At 36.2% G+C, this 15,073-nt stretch overlaps 1 protein-coding gene and 1 long non-coding RNA gene across 2 annotated transcripts; one reads left to right on the forward strand and one right to left on the reverse strand.

The window, feature by feature from the left end:
- Nucleotides 1-6,716: 6,716 nt before the first annotated feature.
- On the forward strand, nucleotides 6,717-9,304 carry LOC122307203 (BES1/BZR1 homolog protein 2-like). Its single transcript, XM_043119915.1, has 2 exons — nucleotides 6,717-7,158; nucleotides 7,966-9,304. Exons 1-2 carry the CDS (start codon nucleotides 6,934-6,936, stop codon nucleotides 8,692-8,694), a joined length of 954 nt encoding a protein of 317 aa, XP_042975849.1. The 5' UTR covers nucleotides 6,717-6,933; the 3' UTR covers nucleotides 8,695-9,304.
- A 3,405-nt stretch (nucleotides 9,305-12,709) lies between these two features.
- On the reverse strand, nucleotides 12,710-14,810 carry LOC122307207. Its single transcript, XR_006241647.1, has 2 exons — nucleotides 12,959-14,810; nucleotides 12,710-12,791 (listed from the first exon to the last, which is right to left on the reverse strand). It is a non-coding gene; the product is annotated as an uncharacterized LOC122307207 (long non-coding RNA).
- Nucleotides 14,811-15,073: the final 263 nt, after the last annotated feature.

Consider the following 15,073-nt stretch of genomic DNA (forward strand, 5'->3'; position numbering starts at 1 on the left):
TACTATGCCCTCATTCAAACCCTCTCAAAATCCATACATCATCACTACAATAGATTAGAATACCATAGTCTTGGAGCCCATTTTTTAAGACCAAGAAGCTGGAATATTTTACTTCTCAACTCTCTCTTCACTGAAGAAACCACAAGAAAAATCCAAAACATTTCAGTAGCCATCCACAATTTTCACTCAATTCCTGATAAAACCAAATGGATTCATCATTCCTCTGGGAACTTTTTGGTCAAATCATCTTATACCGCTCTTACAAATCAAAACACAAATCATCCCCACTCCTCCAACTCAACCAACTAGAAGCAATTATGGAAAATAAAAATTCAAGATCGGTTGAAACTCCTTTGAAAAATATGTAACAATATTCTTCCAACAAAGGTGTTAATTCATAGTCATTCCACTTGAGGAAGATGAGATCCTATGCCCTCTTTGAAAAACAGAACCTGAAAACCTCACACACATGTTCCTAAATTGTATTTATTCCAAAATTGTGTAGAGACATTCAAATTAGCCTATTGACACTACTATTTTTTCTCATCAACCAGTTTATGAGTGGATCAATAACATTATCAATCCAAGCAAGTTCCTGAAAATCCTAGAATTTGAGCATCAATATTTTCAAGTTTTTGCTTGCATTGCTATGGATTCCCTTTGGTTCCATAGAAATAAATTCATCCATGATCAGATACAATCCACCCCCCTCAAGTTTGTCGAATCAATTCAAAAAATTTATCAAGATCGTATAAGAGTTTGGACAATGAAAGAAAAAAAATTTGCCTTTTTATAATTTCTTGCCAATGGAAGAAAGACAACAAGATCTTCAAGAATCCAAGATAGTGTCTTTTGATGTAGCTGTGAGGAAACATGGCTCCACAATTTCTACTTTATGCTGGGATGCTACAGGTACAATTCTCTTTGCTAAAACAGACTGGATTCACAGCCCCCATCTGAACATAGGAGAAGTTAGAGCAGCCTTAATGGCCATTCAAGAAGCTAAAAAAATAAAACTGCACAATATAATACTTAAAGGAGATTCCAATGTGGTGATTCAAACAATTAGAAATTCCTCAGCTGTCCAAGATTGGATTTTATATCCCATCATCAATGATATAAAGGATCTCTTAAAATTCTTAACAAGTTGGCAAGCAAGGAAAATTCATCAATTCTCAAATTGATGCACGCATAATCTAGCGCAATGGGCAGCTTCAATCAAAGTCTATGGAAATATCTCTTTAATCCAAATTCTCCCTGTTTATTGCAATTTCCTAGTGAAAAAGATCCACCTATAGTGTAACTTGTAAAGAGCTAGACTCTATTTTTTTCTCTGTTATCAATATATATCATCTATGCTTGATTAAAATAAATAAATAAATAAATAACCTTAGCATCAATCTTTGGAACACAGTACCATTTATTGAAATCAGTACAATCATTTTTTAAGAGAATATAAGTCCTCCCCATTAACAATATTAGGAGACATACTAGATCTGAAGCTAACAGATGAGTTGGACCTAAATATTTAATTCACTAAAAACTTACTGAAATCTTAAGATTAATAACTTCTTATCATGCTTACTTTCTCACAGCCATTACATTTCGTAACACATATCCTATCAACGCTCTTCTTCTCATGCCCTCTCTCTCGGCCCTTACTGTTTGGTTATGGAAATTTACTTTATAATAAAGATGGCGCCAATGAAAACAAGAAGAAAAACACAACAGGATAAGCCAAAAGAAGATTGACGAAGGAATAGACGATATAGAACATCTATCAGGAACCAAATCGTTTTGGCTCTGATATATGAAGGCGAAATGACTACATACAAGAGTAAATATATAAATATAGGCGTAGAACCAGCCAAGCATAAATAATTAAGAAGATATCATGTTAGTAAATAAGAAAATAAGAAATAGAACAATATAAGTAAACAGGAAAATAAAATAAGCAAATAAGTTAACTTAAATTAATATTATGTTATTTACTAATCTGTTAATTTTTTATTATTTATATTTGGTTGGTTCTACTGCCATTATTATTATTATTATTATTATTATTATTTATAAAATTTAAAAAGCCGTGGATGCAAAGTATCATGCTGAAAATTTTCGATCCACTCGTGGCTGTCAAGAATCATAATAAATAGCATGAATTGGACAGTCTGACAAAAGAGAGGAAAAAACTGAAGATGATATTGATATTTAGAATAAAGAAAGGATATGTGTCTTCAATGCACGCGGTTTCTATGTCCAATTGCTCCAACATTCATTTTCAAAAATAAAAAAATAAAAAAATTCTCCCATAATATTCCTGCCACGTACAAGCTGATCACTGAATATATAAATATATTTCATTTACCGCAACATAAATCAAATGAAGGATTAATTGTTGGAGAAAATAACGTGCATGCATGCATGCACGTACGGTAGTCATACACGCATGCGTGTAAAAACGATGTAGGATCTTTTGGATCATCCACAAGTCATGATAGATATTCGTCCGTGACAAAGAAGGTATTAATAATCCAATGACATTATGGCATTCAAAGACTTATGACGGTCGAAGAACAAATGACGAGGTACGTACATAGAAATGAATTTGTTTCATGAAGTCAAGATTTCTTATCCTATATATAAATATGAAATTTAATTTCGCATTAGACAAGTCCAACCAACGTGAGGATTAGGTGAAGGTTGTTGTCCTCTTGCCTAGTCTTGTTAATCTTTACTTTAGTCTATACACTTGTACCCTTGTCATGCTTACTAACACTGTTTTAATTTCTTCGTTTAACTTTGACTAATGGTGCACAAAACGTTGGTTGTAAGTTGGATGGCTGACCATTGATTTGATAATAAAACAAGTATGTCAACATCTGAAATTACCACTTGGGTAAGACTTTCCCATGAGTGGAAGAGTTAGGATTAGAATTTATAAACTCTGCTCTAATATCATGTGAAATCATCACTTATATTAAAAGTTTAATCTATTGAAAAAAAAATTAGATTTAATTTTTTACATTATATTCTTAACCCAACATTAATATATAGTTCCTGATCTCTTGCGCTTAAGGTAGTAATTATCTCTCGAAATTTGTCGGACTTTTATTTGTTCTCATGGATTGCATCCGTGCTAGTATTGAGTCAAATTGATACTAGTAGGTAATCTTCTTCCATAGAGTAATTTAATTCTAACTTGGGATGTAGTTTCATAAATATGACTTTGTTCCCCTTCATATGGTGAAGAAAGGTTCTTTTCAATGAATGTGTGATACCACCAACAATCTAATAAACATGTCAACGAACCAAAGTTCATTGAATCGAACAAATAGCATATACAGCTGAATGTATAATACCATTGACAATCTAATAAGGGAGGGTTAGATGAATCAAACATTTAAGACATGTATAGCTCTGTTAAAACATTATATTTTTTTAAAGAACAAAACAATAAATTTGACTTTTGACATAAATCCTATTCTTTATATAATATTCAATTAGCAACGTGTACAATTTAGAGGGTTGAAAAATATAAGCTGATGTGTGCTAGAAGCCGAGAAGATAACAAAACTTTGTGCGGACAATCTGTCAAACAGGTGGAGTGCGGCAAAACTTCACAAATTTGGAACTCTGGAAGACATCAATTATTTTGACCGAGTATAATCACAAAATCTGTCAAACAAGCTCCTAATTACTAAACAAAGATCATCAAATTCTGTATCAAAATTTTACTTAATTTAACTTTATTTTAAAATCTGAGCAATTAGTGATACCTTCTAAGAAGTGTTATCGTCACGAAATTTTTTTATAAAAATAAATTTATAAATTGATAAAATTTTATATAATTTATAAAATTTATTTTATAATAAAATAGTTATATAATAATGTACCTTATCAATCTATATTAATACTTTTTTAAAAAATATTTTATGATATTTCTGATAGTAACACTTTAATAAGTGAAGGAGAGGTGGGGGATGGGGTAGAGTCGTCATGAGGACGGTCTGTGAACAAAGAAGAAAGTAAAAATGGATCGGCTAACTTGGGAAATATAAAAAAGAACGTTTCATTAATGGGGAAATGTTTTTGGGGGAATGATGGAACTCCCACGTGGTCTCTTGGACCAATGAGAACAAAAAAAACAGAGAGGGGAAGGTGGTCCCCACATCTCCCTCCCACGCCGCCCCCCGCACGTGTGTCAAAGTCTTGTTCCCTTCATTGCCTTAAAGCCACCTAGCTATCCCGTCCCGCTCCACCTTAGCTGGATCCGCACGTGCCCATTGCCCCAATTATAACATCTATTGGATCCTGGAGTTTGGACCAAGGCCCTTTCTTTTTTCAAAAAAATTGATGAATTAAGAGTTTTATTAAATTTTAGAAAATATTAGAAAATTTTTTAAATATTATAAAATTATTTGAATATAAATTTTATTTAAAATTTTAAAAAATAATAGTAATTTTTATTCCTAAACTAGAGGTTGTACTATTTGTGAGTCGACAATACTAACCGCTGTGTATAATGTCCTATGATTGTCTAGATATTAGCGATATTAGCATTGGAGAGATCTATTGACTTTAGCATTGAGTTGGGTCTACAACAGGTCATTTTATTGATTTTAGCATTAAGTTGGGTCTATAACATGTCATTTTTTAAGGTTATGTACTCTAAATGATTGGGGACATTCAGAATCTAAATGCAAGCTGAGCACGGAATGGGTATAAAATTGAAGACTTGAAAGAGTTCTTTGCACTTAGTTTCATTTAGCAAAGGAGCCTGCGTTTTCCACCTAGAGATGAGAATGTTGTTGCTCATCTTATGGCCAAATTAGTTTTAGATTTTGATAGACAGCATATATGAATGGAGAAGGGTCCTTTTCAGATTATAAGTTGTATTGAAAGAGAACATTATTTAATTAATGATTGATATTAATAAAGTACATGGTTATTTAAAAAAATAAAAACAATACTAATCGCCTAGTTTGAGATTGAACAGAACCTTGAAGACACATGTTTAGGTAATAAAATTATATAAGAATTTTGTAAATAATAGTAAAATAATTTATAATTAGTAATAAAATGATATGATTTAATATATTTTATTCAAGTTTAGAAAATAAGACAGAAAAAATTAAATAAAAATATTATAAAGTTAAAGAATTGTTTGAATATATTCATTTTAAATTTAAAAAAATTGTATCATTTTTTATATTTTATCTACAAGTTCAAGAAAGTTACATTGATTAGATGAAAATATAAGTATTTAAAATTAAAAAATATTATTTTCATTTAAATGATGTATGAGAAGAATATTATTATAAATTTTTGAAATGAGATGAAAATTTTTCAATATATTTAACTTCCCAAATAACTCCTTAGAGTGTGAGTATTCATTAATTGTCTTTTTAAATATTTGTTAAGGTTTTTCAAACGTTAAAAAATACACAATTATTAGTATTAAATTTTTTAAATATTTTAAAAGAATATAAAAATAAAATAAAGCTAGAGGTTATAAAAAATATTAATTAAAAAGGAGATGGACATGTACGAAACTATATCCACGTAAAAGTTTGTTTATAATTTTTTGCGCAATTCTATTTTATATAAAGAATATTTTTTACAATATAATTTATAAAAATAATATTATTTTATAAAAAATTCTAAATTTAAAATATAATTATATAAAATATTATAAAAGAAGTTATACGTGTATCTAAAAAATAAAGTTCGTACGTGAATTTCGAAAATGTCAGAAGGACTTCAATGCTAGGTTGAAAACTATAAATTAGAATTACAATGGGGACAGTACTGTAATTTACTTTTGTCTAAATAGTGGTTTTTTAGTCATATCAGCAATGCTCGAGGCGTGTACCCCTCGTTGTTTTGTAAACGAGATGGGGACCACACTCACGTGTTGTTTGGTCTGAACGACACGTCCAAGGCTGCAAAGTGTGGTCGCCACCAGCAGCGTGAGTTCTTTTTTTATTTTCTGAGGACTCTGGGTCGCACGTGTGGAGCCGACTCCACGCTGCAAAAAAGTACGGTGATTTGGACAGGGGGCGTGGAGAGAGCTTTTGTTATGGGACCCACATACCCACGTGCTTTGTCTGTATCTGGTACCGTTCAAACTGAACATCAACGTCAGAAACTCCGTGAGAGCGAAAACCCTCAAATTCCGGAGGGGCATCTTTTCTTTCTGTTTTTAATCATCGCCTCGGAATTTCCGCCTATGATGATGAAAAAAAAAAATTAAAATTTACAAGTTGTAATTTCAAGGCAATGCCCGACGCCAGTGATGAAAAAAAAAGAAAAAAAAAAAAAATAACAATGTAAAAAAAAAATAATAATATTCAATAATTAAAAATTAAAAATTGTAAAAAATAAAAATAAAAAAGAAATGAGGCCTTTGTCATTTTCGTTACCGTATGCAATGCATGGACCGCAGCACCGAAATCCTGGTTAAGGGCACGCTGTGTATGCATACTAACCAACCCATGCATGTGCCTTTGATAAATGTGACTCTATCAAATCCATCCACGTCTTCTGTAGGTCCTACCTTACTATTTCCGAGCTTTATAATTTGGCATTATATCATTTTATTAGTATAGATAAAAATAAATTTTCATAATTTTTTAAAATAAAAATAACCTGAAGTTCCTGTTTTGCCCTTTAGGAGGACTGACTCATTGACCTCTATCCTTGCTTGATGCCTCCCTATCTCTATCTCTGTGAAAGAGAATCATCATTTCTCTCTCTCTTCACTTGATTAAAGAAAGCGCTGTTCTTGTGCAGTAGACTGGTCTCTGCTCGATCTGATCCGGTGATATCCTTCTCCTCTGAATCCCCTCTCCCGAGAAAATACAGTAGCAAAAAGCAAAAGTCGAGTGGGAAAGCGAGAAGCTTGAGATTGAGAGAGGGGTTGGGGTTGGAATAATGGCCGGTGGGGGGTCTACGGGGAGGTTGCCGACGTGGAAAGAGAGGGAGAACAACAAGAGGAGGGAGAGAAGGAGAAGAGCCATTGCTGCCAAGATATACTCTGGTCTTAGAGCTCAGGGGAACTATAAGCTTCCCAAGCACTGCGACAACAACGAGGTCTTGAAGGCGCTCTGTGCGGAGGCCGGCTGGATCGTCCAAGACGATGGCACCACCTATCGTCAGGTTTCGTTTTCGCCCTTCCTCGTTTATTTTCTCCTCTCAGCCGTGTTATTCGCACTTCTGGTTTTGCTTTTCGCCGTTTTCGGTTCTTGGTTTTAGCCAATCGTTTTCTGGGTCTATTTGTCTTCTCTTTATTTTTTTGGAGTTTCTGGAACATAAATGAAGTTATAATTTTCTGGGTTTCCATTGAAAGACCCACGTGCATGCACTGATTGAATTTTCGTTTCGATCTTAAGATGCCGTAATTTTTGTGTTTTGTGTATTTTTTTGTTTTGTTTTTAAGTTCTGGATTTCAGAAGCTCCCTAATCCTTATGTTTGACCCGTGAGTTCGTTCTGTAATTTCCTCCTCTAAATCTGAGGTTGGCTTCAGTTATGTTATATGGCGTAATGTGTCTTGATTACAGAACTTGTTTTGGTTTGTCTATCAGAATGATGGGGTAAGATCTAGCTTCTGAGTTTGCTTTGTTTGCCAGGTTTAGAAGTAGATTTCGGTTCTTCGCCATATGTTTGCGTTTACAGTGAAGACGTTTGAAATTGATTCAATCTCTCTTTTATTTATGTACAACATCGTGTTGAAAAGTTGTCCGTTTACCGTTCCTGCTTTGACCGGTTGGCAGATCATTCATTTGCTTGTGTTTTTAGATCGTCCTTGGAGCCACATGTATTCAATTCAACGTGATAGTGACTGGGAAAAAAAGAAGAAAAAACATGAAACTTGATCAATATTTCCTGCTTCCGCAATAAATTAACATTGCATTTCGAATAATCTTATCTCCTGCCTAACTTTTTTGCTAATACCTTTCATACAGGGAAGCAAGCCACCCCCTGGCGAGATTGCAGGCACTTCAACAAACCTCAGTGCATGTTCCTCGCTTCAACCAAGCCCACAGTCCTCAAATTTCGCGAGTCCTATACCATCCTATCATGCCAGCCCATCATCGTCCTCCTTCCCAAGCCCTACACGCTTTGATGCAAACCCCTCCACATATCTCCTCCCGTTCCTTCGCAACATTGCCTCCATCCCCGCGAATCTCCCTCCTCTTAGAATATCTAATAGTGCGCCAGTAACGCCACCTCTTTCATCGCCAACCTCTAGAGGTTCAAAGCGAAAACCTGACTGGGAATCCCTTTACAGTGGCTCCCAAAACTCCTTCCACCAGCCTCTCTTTGCTGCCTCTGCCCCCGCAAGCCCTACACGGCGCCACCAAATTATGCCTGCCACAATACCAGAATGCGACGAGTCTGATGCTTCCACAGTGGACTCAGGTCGCTGGGTCAGTTTCCAGACAGTTGCACATCTAGCACCTCCTCTTTCACCAACGTTTAATTTAATGAAACCAGGGGCCCAACAGGGTTCTTTCCAAGATGGTGTTGACGGACATAGGGGCCTAGACTGGGGGGCTGCAGCGGAGAGGGGGAGAGGCTCAGAGTTTGAGTTTGAGAGTGGCAGAGTGAAGCCATGGGAGGGTGAGAGAATCCATGAAGTAGGAGTGGATGATCTGGAGCTTACATTAGGGAGTGGGAAGACCCATGGTTAAGCATTCTGTTGATGACAAGGCATGATAATGTATAGAAGGACGGAAGATTTCGCCTTGTATGTTGGTTTAGTTGTGCATTCTCCACTATACATGGTCTTCTTTGCCGGGATGTGTGGCATTGCTTGGGATCTTTTGTGACTTCTGCCACTGTAGGGAGACTTGCATTTGATAATGGTGCACCCTATCCTTTCGTCACGTGTACAGTTCTCTCTCTATGAGCCATTGCAGAATTGGATATTAATTTGATTCATTTACGAAAAGATCGAATTTCCAACAAGCTTCATTGAAGGAAAGCGTCCCCAGGTTATTATTCATGCGGTGGGAAAGGCTAAAGCGGGTGAACTTGGAGGTCTTCCTGTTGATTATGTTTGGAGTAGCTTCTTCAATTCTTGATTTATTGTAAGAACCTGTTTGAATAGACAGTGGGGTTGTCCTAGAATTGTGTTCTTTTATCATTTTTGTTTTATTTGGGATCAAAACACAAAGGCAGTACCACTTGGAGGTTGCTATTATCTAATTAGCAAACAAATCCATCTGCTTTCTTCCTTCGTTGGGCTAGAATCTTCTATATAGTTCAGGTGAAGTTTTTCAATCAATTTCCTTTTTATTATGAGTGAGTAGTCCCTTTGATTGCCTCAAATTTCACACTGGTGTTCAAGATAATTCTGTGTTTGTTGCATTCAAAATAGGATATTGGGATTGATCTGTTTGAATCTCAAGATAAATCTCAGCTTTCTTAAAACATCAGGGTATTGTGCTCAAATCACTGGTGCTCAGGTTATCTGTTTGCTTACATTAGGATATTGTGCTCAAGATAAATCTCAGCTTTCTTGAAACAAAAGTTGATCTGTTTGATGCATAAGAGGATATTGGGGTTGAGCTTGTCTCTAAACATGGAAGCATAAAATGAGAAACTTTCATTTTCCTCGATGGACATTAATACCACTCACCATCTTCTTAATTATCATCATTTTATTATTTTCTAACTCATCATCAAATGATTGGCAGATAAGTTTTCTTAACAAATAGTTTTAAATCATTTGATTTCGCATTAAAGGATGAAGACATGATGATGATTTATGATTGAAGCATTACTCTTCCTCTAATAAGATCATTTCTGAGTGTTTCTTTTCCACTTGCACGTGACACCGCAGTTTTGTTGCCTTTTTCTGGGTCAAAATAAGCATCTCTGAACAAAACTAGAGGACCCTTCCCCATGTGATATGTGCTTGAATGTGAGCATGTGAACTATGCCATAGGGGTGCCACTTGCATCCCCCGAACGGGGGGCCACCTTGGTCCTGCCCCCCGCATGGGTGGGGAGACAATTTGGGTACCTGAATCCCAGCACTGCCTCTCATGGGCAGGTGCCCTCGTCCGGATGCCGGAGGAAGGATTGGCTGGCACCCACGGCCGTCCACCTAAAACCCCAACCGCCCAAAACCAACGGGAAAAAAAATAAAAAATCAGAACCCAACACCAAAATCAGAGAAGGAGGGAGGGAGGGAGGGAGGCCACGTTGGTTTGGGGGAGAGAGAGAGAGAGAGAGAGAGGGTTAGGTTTTAAACAAAACAAAACGTAATCTTGAAATGACGTCATTAGAGATTTATATCGTTTTATTTAAAAAGACAAAACAAAACCTAAGATAAAAAGGTGTATTTTACCTTGTCACGCCTCCCATTTGCAGCCCCCCCGCTGCCCAACCCTATGCCATGCTTGACGACGTTATAGCATACCAACGGATACAAAACCGTATCTCCCAACAATTACTCCCTCTGCAGAGGGATTCCTTTCAGCTTCAAAGCACCAGCCTCCTGAGGGAAGACCTTAGTGGTGAAACATCTGAACTTCCAAGGAGAACACACAACACACACCTAGCTAAACTAAGTTTGATACATTTAAGAGGCTGAATGGTCGTTTTTATTTCTAAATTAGTAAAAAAAATCTAGGAACAGAAATTATCATTCTTATTCATTTGTTTTGTGATAGTATACGATGTTCTCTCTAGAATAACAAGCTAGTCTTTCGTATTATTGTAACAAAAAAGCTCAAAAATAATTCAACATGGCGGCCGACCACCTCACAAGACAGTGAGGGTAATCGTAACCATCCAATCATCATCTCAAAGTTTATTATGCGCATGAAACGTTCGTTAATAATTTCATGAACATGAATATTAACTTGTCTTCGCAATGTTGGATTCAATTTACTCATCAGATACTAATTTTAGATACGAGGGCATATAATAACGTGAATGTGTTTTTTGTTTTTTGAGAAAGTAGAAAATATTGGATCTTAATTTTAGTATCATTCACCAAATCAGTCAGAATTCTATGGTTGATTCTCCTACGAAACATCGTGTGCAAATGAGAATGCCAAGGGCGAACTCGTGGTTACAAAAATCCAATTACCAAGCATCCCATGAATCTAGAGTTTTTTTTATATTAATTTGGACCTCGGCTTGGTTGAAAAGAGGACATTCTACATATAATTTACTTAAAAGTTTTAGGATTCCTTCGTATTTAAATACGGGACATTTGAACGAAATAGTGAGTACCGCGAATTTCGTACAACTCAATGTCATGTTGTGGGACAAATATTTTCACAATATTGACACGATTTACTTCGTCTAATTATTTTCGGGCTACTGATGCGCTAGTCCAAGATTGGTAACATGACGTATATGTGCCACATTTTAAAAAAGCTGCAATATTTAAGTGATAAAGATACAGTTTGCTTTACAACTTTATTTTTATTGGAAGATTTTTAAAATAATTATAAAATTTGATCAAAACATTAAAAATTTATTACATAATTATTATAAGTATCTTCTTCAATATTTTATTCACTATGTAGAGGAGAGTGAGTAGGTGGGAGACGACCTAATCCGTGCATATCATTTATTTGGCTTTCTTTTGGACTAGAACTAAAAAAATAGAAATTTCTGTTGGGTTTGTAAAGCCTGATTTTATTAGTGTGTCGGCTTGATCTGACAAGAATGCGTTATAATTTTTTGACAGATTTTTAAAGAGGCTTGGGCTGATAGGCAGAAGCCAGAGCTAACATGGCCAAGGCTTGTGGGGGTCTGGGGTCAATGCTCATGGAGGAAATTTTTGGTACTATTTGCGATAAAAAAAAACGATACGTAGAAAGTTTGCACTATAGGTGACTTAAGCAAAATTCGGACAGAGAGTTCACTCGAGTCTCATTCAGTAGGTAACTAGAGCAAATATTGGACAAAGATCTCGCTCAAGACGCATTTAACACTCCGCTCGAGTGAATAACACCTAAAAGTGAAAATTAAAATTATTGTCACGTGACACTATAAATATGTACTTGATAAACAGTTTAGTACGCCCTGAGTGTTCTATACAGTGAGATTTCTCCCTAGAGTGTATTTTGTGATTTTTCAATATAATAAAATTATCTATAACTCTATAGATGTAGGCACATTGTTAAACTCTTGTGTCGTCACTACAACATTTGTTGGCTTTTCCCACAAGTGTATGTGGTCGGAAAAACTATAGTCGTAGTGGAAAATGTTCTTTATCCACTAAATCTATCCGTGGGAGACTAGTGACTTAAAGTTGGTGACACTAAGTGTTTTTCCCACTAATTCGTAAATTGGTGGGAAATAATGATATTTTTCCACTAAATAGATAGTGGAGATAGCCAACGAATTTCTTGGCAAAAGGTTACTCAAATTAGATTGGTTAGTGAGAAATACTATATTTTATGACGAAATGTGCTGGTGGGTATTAATATTACCCACTAGAGCATTTGGTGGAGAAAAATGTTTTTTGAAAAAAAAAAAAGTGTATTTGCCACGAGACATATTTGCGGCAAATAGTAAAAGAATTCAGAAAAAAATAATAATTGTTTAAAAAAAAAATGATATTGTTTCACACCTACCAATCAACATTCAACTAAATTACTAAATATCACAAACAGATCCTGCATTGCATCATGTATTAGAAGTAACAAAAAGGTAACACAAGGTTTTGATAAAAATGAGATTGGTAATAAAATGATAAGAACCAGCTTAATACTTGATAATTACAAGCATACAGAACAAAGAACCATGACCACCAAGTTTGGCTGCCATTTAACAAAATGAAGGATTGATTAGGACTTAAATAGGTGCATATATGAAAGGAATCAGTAATTCTACATACCCATAATATGAAAGGCTGATTTCTCAAATAAGCACATTCAATTTAGACAACAGAAGGAAGTATAGAGATGTAAAGTCTAAAATTTAGCACCTTGTCCTTCATTGTTAATACCCCTTCACTCAACTGGTCCTCTAGGTTCTGGAGCTCATTGAAGTTTAAGCCATCTAGCTCCTTTCTCAACATCCGCCTATAAGATCAGAGAGGTATACATAGGAGTAGGAACTAAAGGAAAAGCAAATGCCAAAGGTTACTGCTCTAGGAAAGTGTTTGGATACCAAAAAAAGTTGAGACTTTCCAGGAAATTAACATCACCAATTGAATGAGCTTATTTTTTCATTTCTTTTCTTGGGTTCCCTCATTCTATGCAAATGATAAATTTTGAGGTTTCTAGCCGAGCACTGGAACAATCCCATTTGTTGGATAATTGCACAATGAAATAAATAAAAATATATTAAAATAACTTACAGGAAATGCACAAGCAAGATAGATAAGAATTGCATGCCTACAAAAACAAAAAACTTCTGACACATCAACGAATGAATTGAAATGTATATTACTGAAATTAATTGATAAGTTGAGAAATAATAAAACAGAGCAGATCTTTAAGAGCATGAATGATAAGTGAAACTTCATGCAACTTTAGTTATAAGCATGACAGGCAAAAACCATCAATAACAAGTATTTTATAAATAACTACACACACACACATAGAATGGGTCTTATCTGAGGTAAACAAGAAAGATGAGTTAACTGAAGACAACAATTTAAATATAGAAGCGTGACAACATATGCAGCATTGAGCTTTAGTCAAGATGATGGCCATTAAGAAGCCACAATATACATATTCCAAAACTGGTTTCCTAACTTAGTTCTGCGATGAGAATGATTTCTTATTTTATTACCAAATAATTAATGGATCAAACAGTATGCGATAGCAGTCTGTATATATGGATGAGGCATTTTAGAATTACACTTTAGATGCCAACCAAAACTGCAAACAAGCATTTAGTAGGAAATTAATACTTGCCCTTTCCCACACCCCTGCAAATCAGCATGTAATGGAGTACCACAGATCTATATTTCAATCCCAACCCTCATAATAAATACAACACGCATATTCAATTCATCATGGCTCAATACAATTCCAACCAAGTATAACACAAAACCCAACACTTCACAACTACAACACAAGACCCAACACTTCACAATCCAACAACAATATCGCAACCATTCTGTTTCTCCTCCGACTTTCACAACAACACAACCAAAATACTACATATTCATGAATATAAATCTGTCTAAACAATAAACACCACGATATATATAAACGTCCATTTACTCTAAATATATAAAGGTAGGATTTTACCATACTTAAGGGCTTCTACAGTGAATAAAAGCGTGCGGGAGGTACTGCTGTGTCTGTGGGTTGCTCGTGGTGGTGCGGCGTTGTGGCTAGAGGCGGCGATTGTGGCTCACGGCGGCAGGGAAAACCAATCTGTGCACAGGGAATCCGTGAGAGAGAGAACGCGAGGGAGGCAGGAGTTGAGACAGTCGAGGTGGCTCACGGTGGGCCTAGCGGCGGATCTGGGCCGTGATGAAGAGAATGCCGAGAGGGAGATGGAGCGTGCGAGGGAGACGGAAATTTGGGGGCTTCGGCTGTGGGAAAGGGAGGAAGCGGGTCGTTGGTGAGGTGGGGGGCTGCTGGTGGTGGTGCAGCTCAACTGCTGGCGTCAGATTGACTCGCGACGACAGGGAACCGAGTGAGGGACTCGGTTTGGGCTTGCCTCGGGGAGAGAGAAAGGGAAGAGAGGGAGAGGGAGGCGTGGGGTGGGGTGGGGTGGCTGGGTCCGGTGAGGTGGTCATGCTCGATGGCGGCGACAATGGCCTGGGATGGAGCCGACGAGAGAGAGAGCGAATGGGAAGGGGGTGCGGCGCGGGAGAGAGAGAGAGAGAGAGAGAGAGAGAGAGAGAGAGAGAGAGAGAGAGAGAGAGAGAGAGAGGTGGGGGGATATATTAGGGTTTCAATTTAATGTGGGCCGTTTGATCTAAATTTAATCCAACGATGATGATTAAATGGTGAGATTAAACTAGAATACTTATTTGCGGCGACAAATATTCGTGGGAAAAAGTTTTTTTTTTTTTTTGGCCGTCTCTCCTCTTTAGTGTGAAAAGCTTAATTTATTTCTACAATATAAATTCGTGGCA

The sequence above is a fragment of the Carya illinoinensis genome, chromosome 1 (genome assembly GCF_018687715.1).
Source record: "Carya illinoinensis cultivar Pawnee chromosome 1, C.illinoinensisPawnee_v1, whole genome shotgun sequence".
Taxonomy (NCBI): domain Eukaryota; kingdom Viridiplantae; phylum Streptophyta; class Magnoliopsida; order Fagales; family Juglandaceae; genus Carya; species Carya illinoinensis.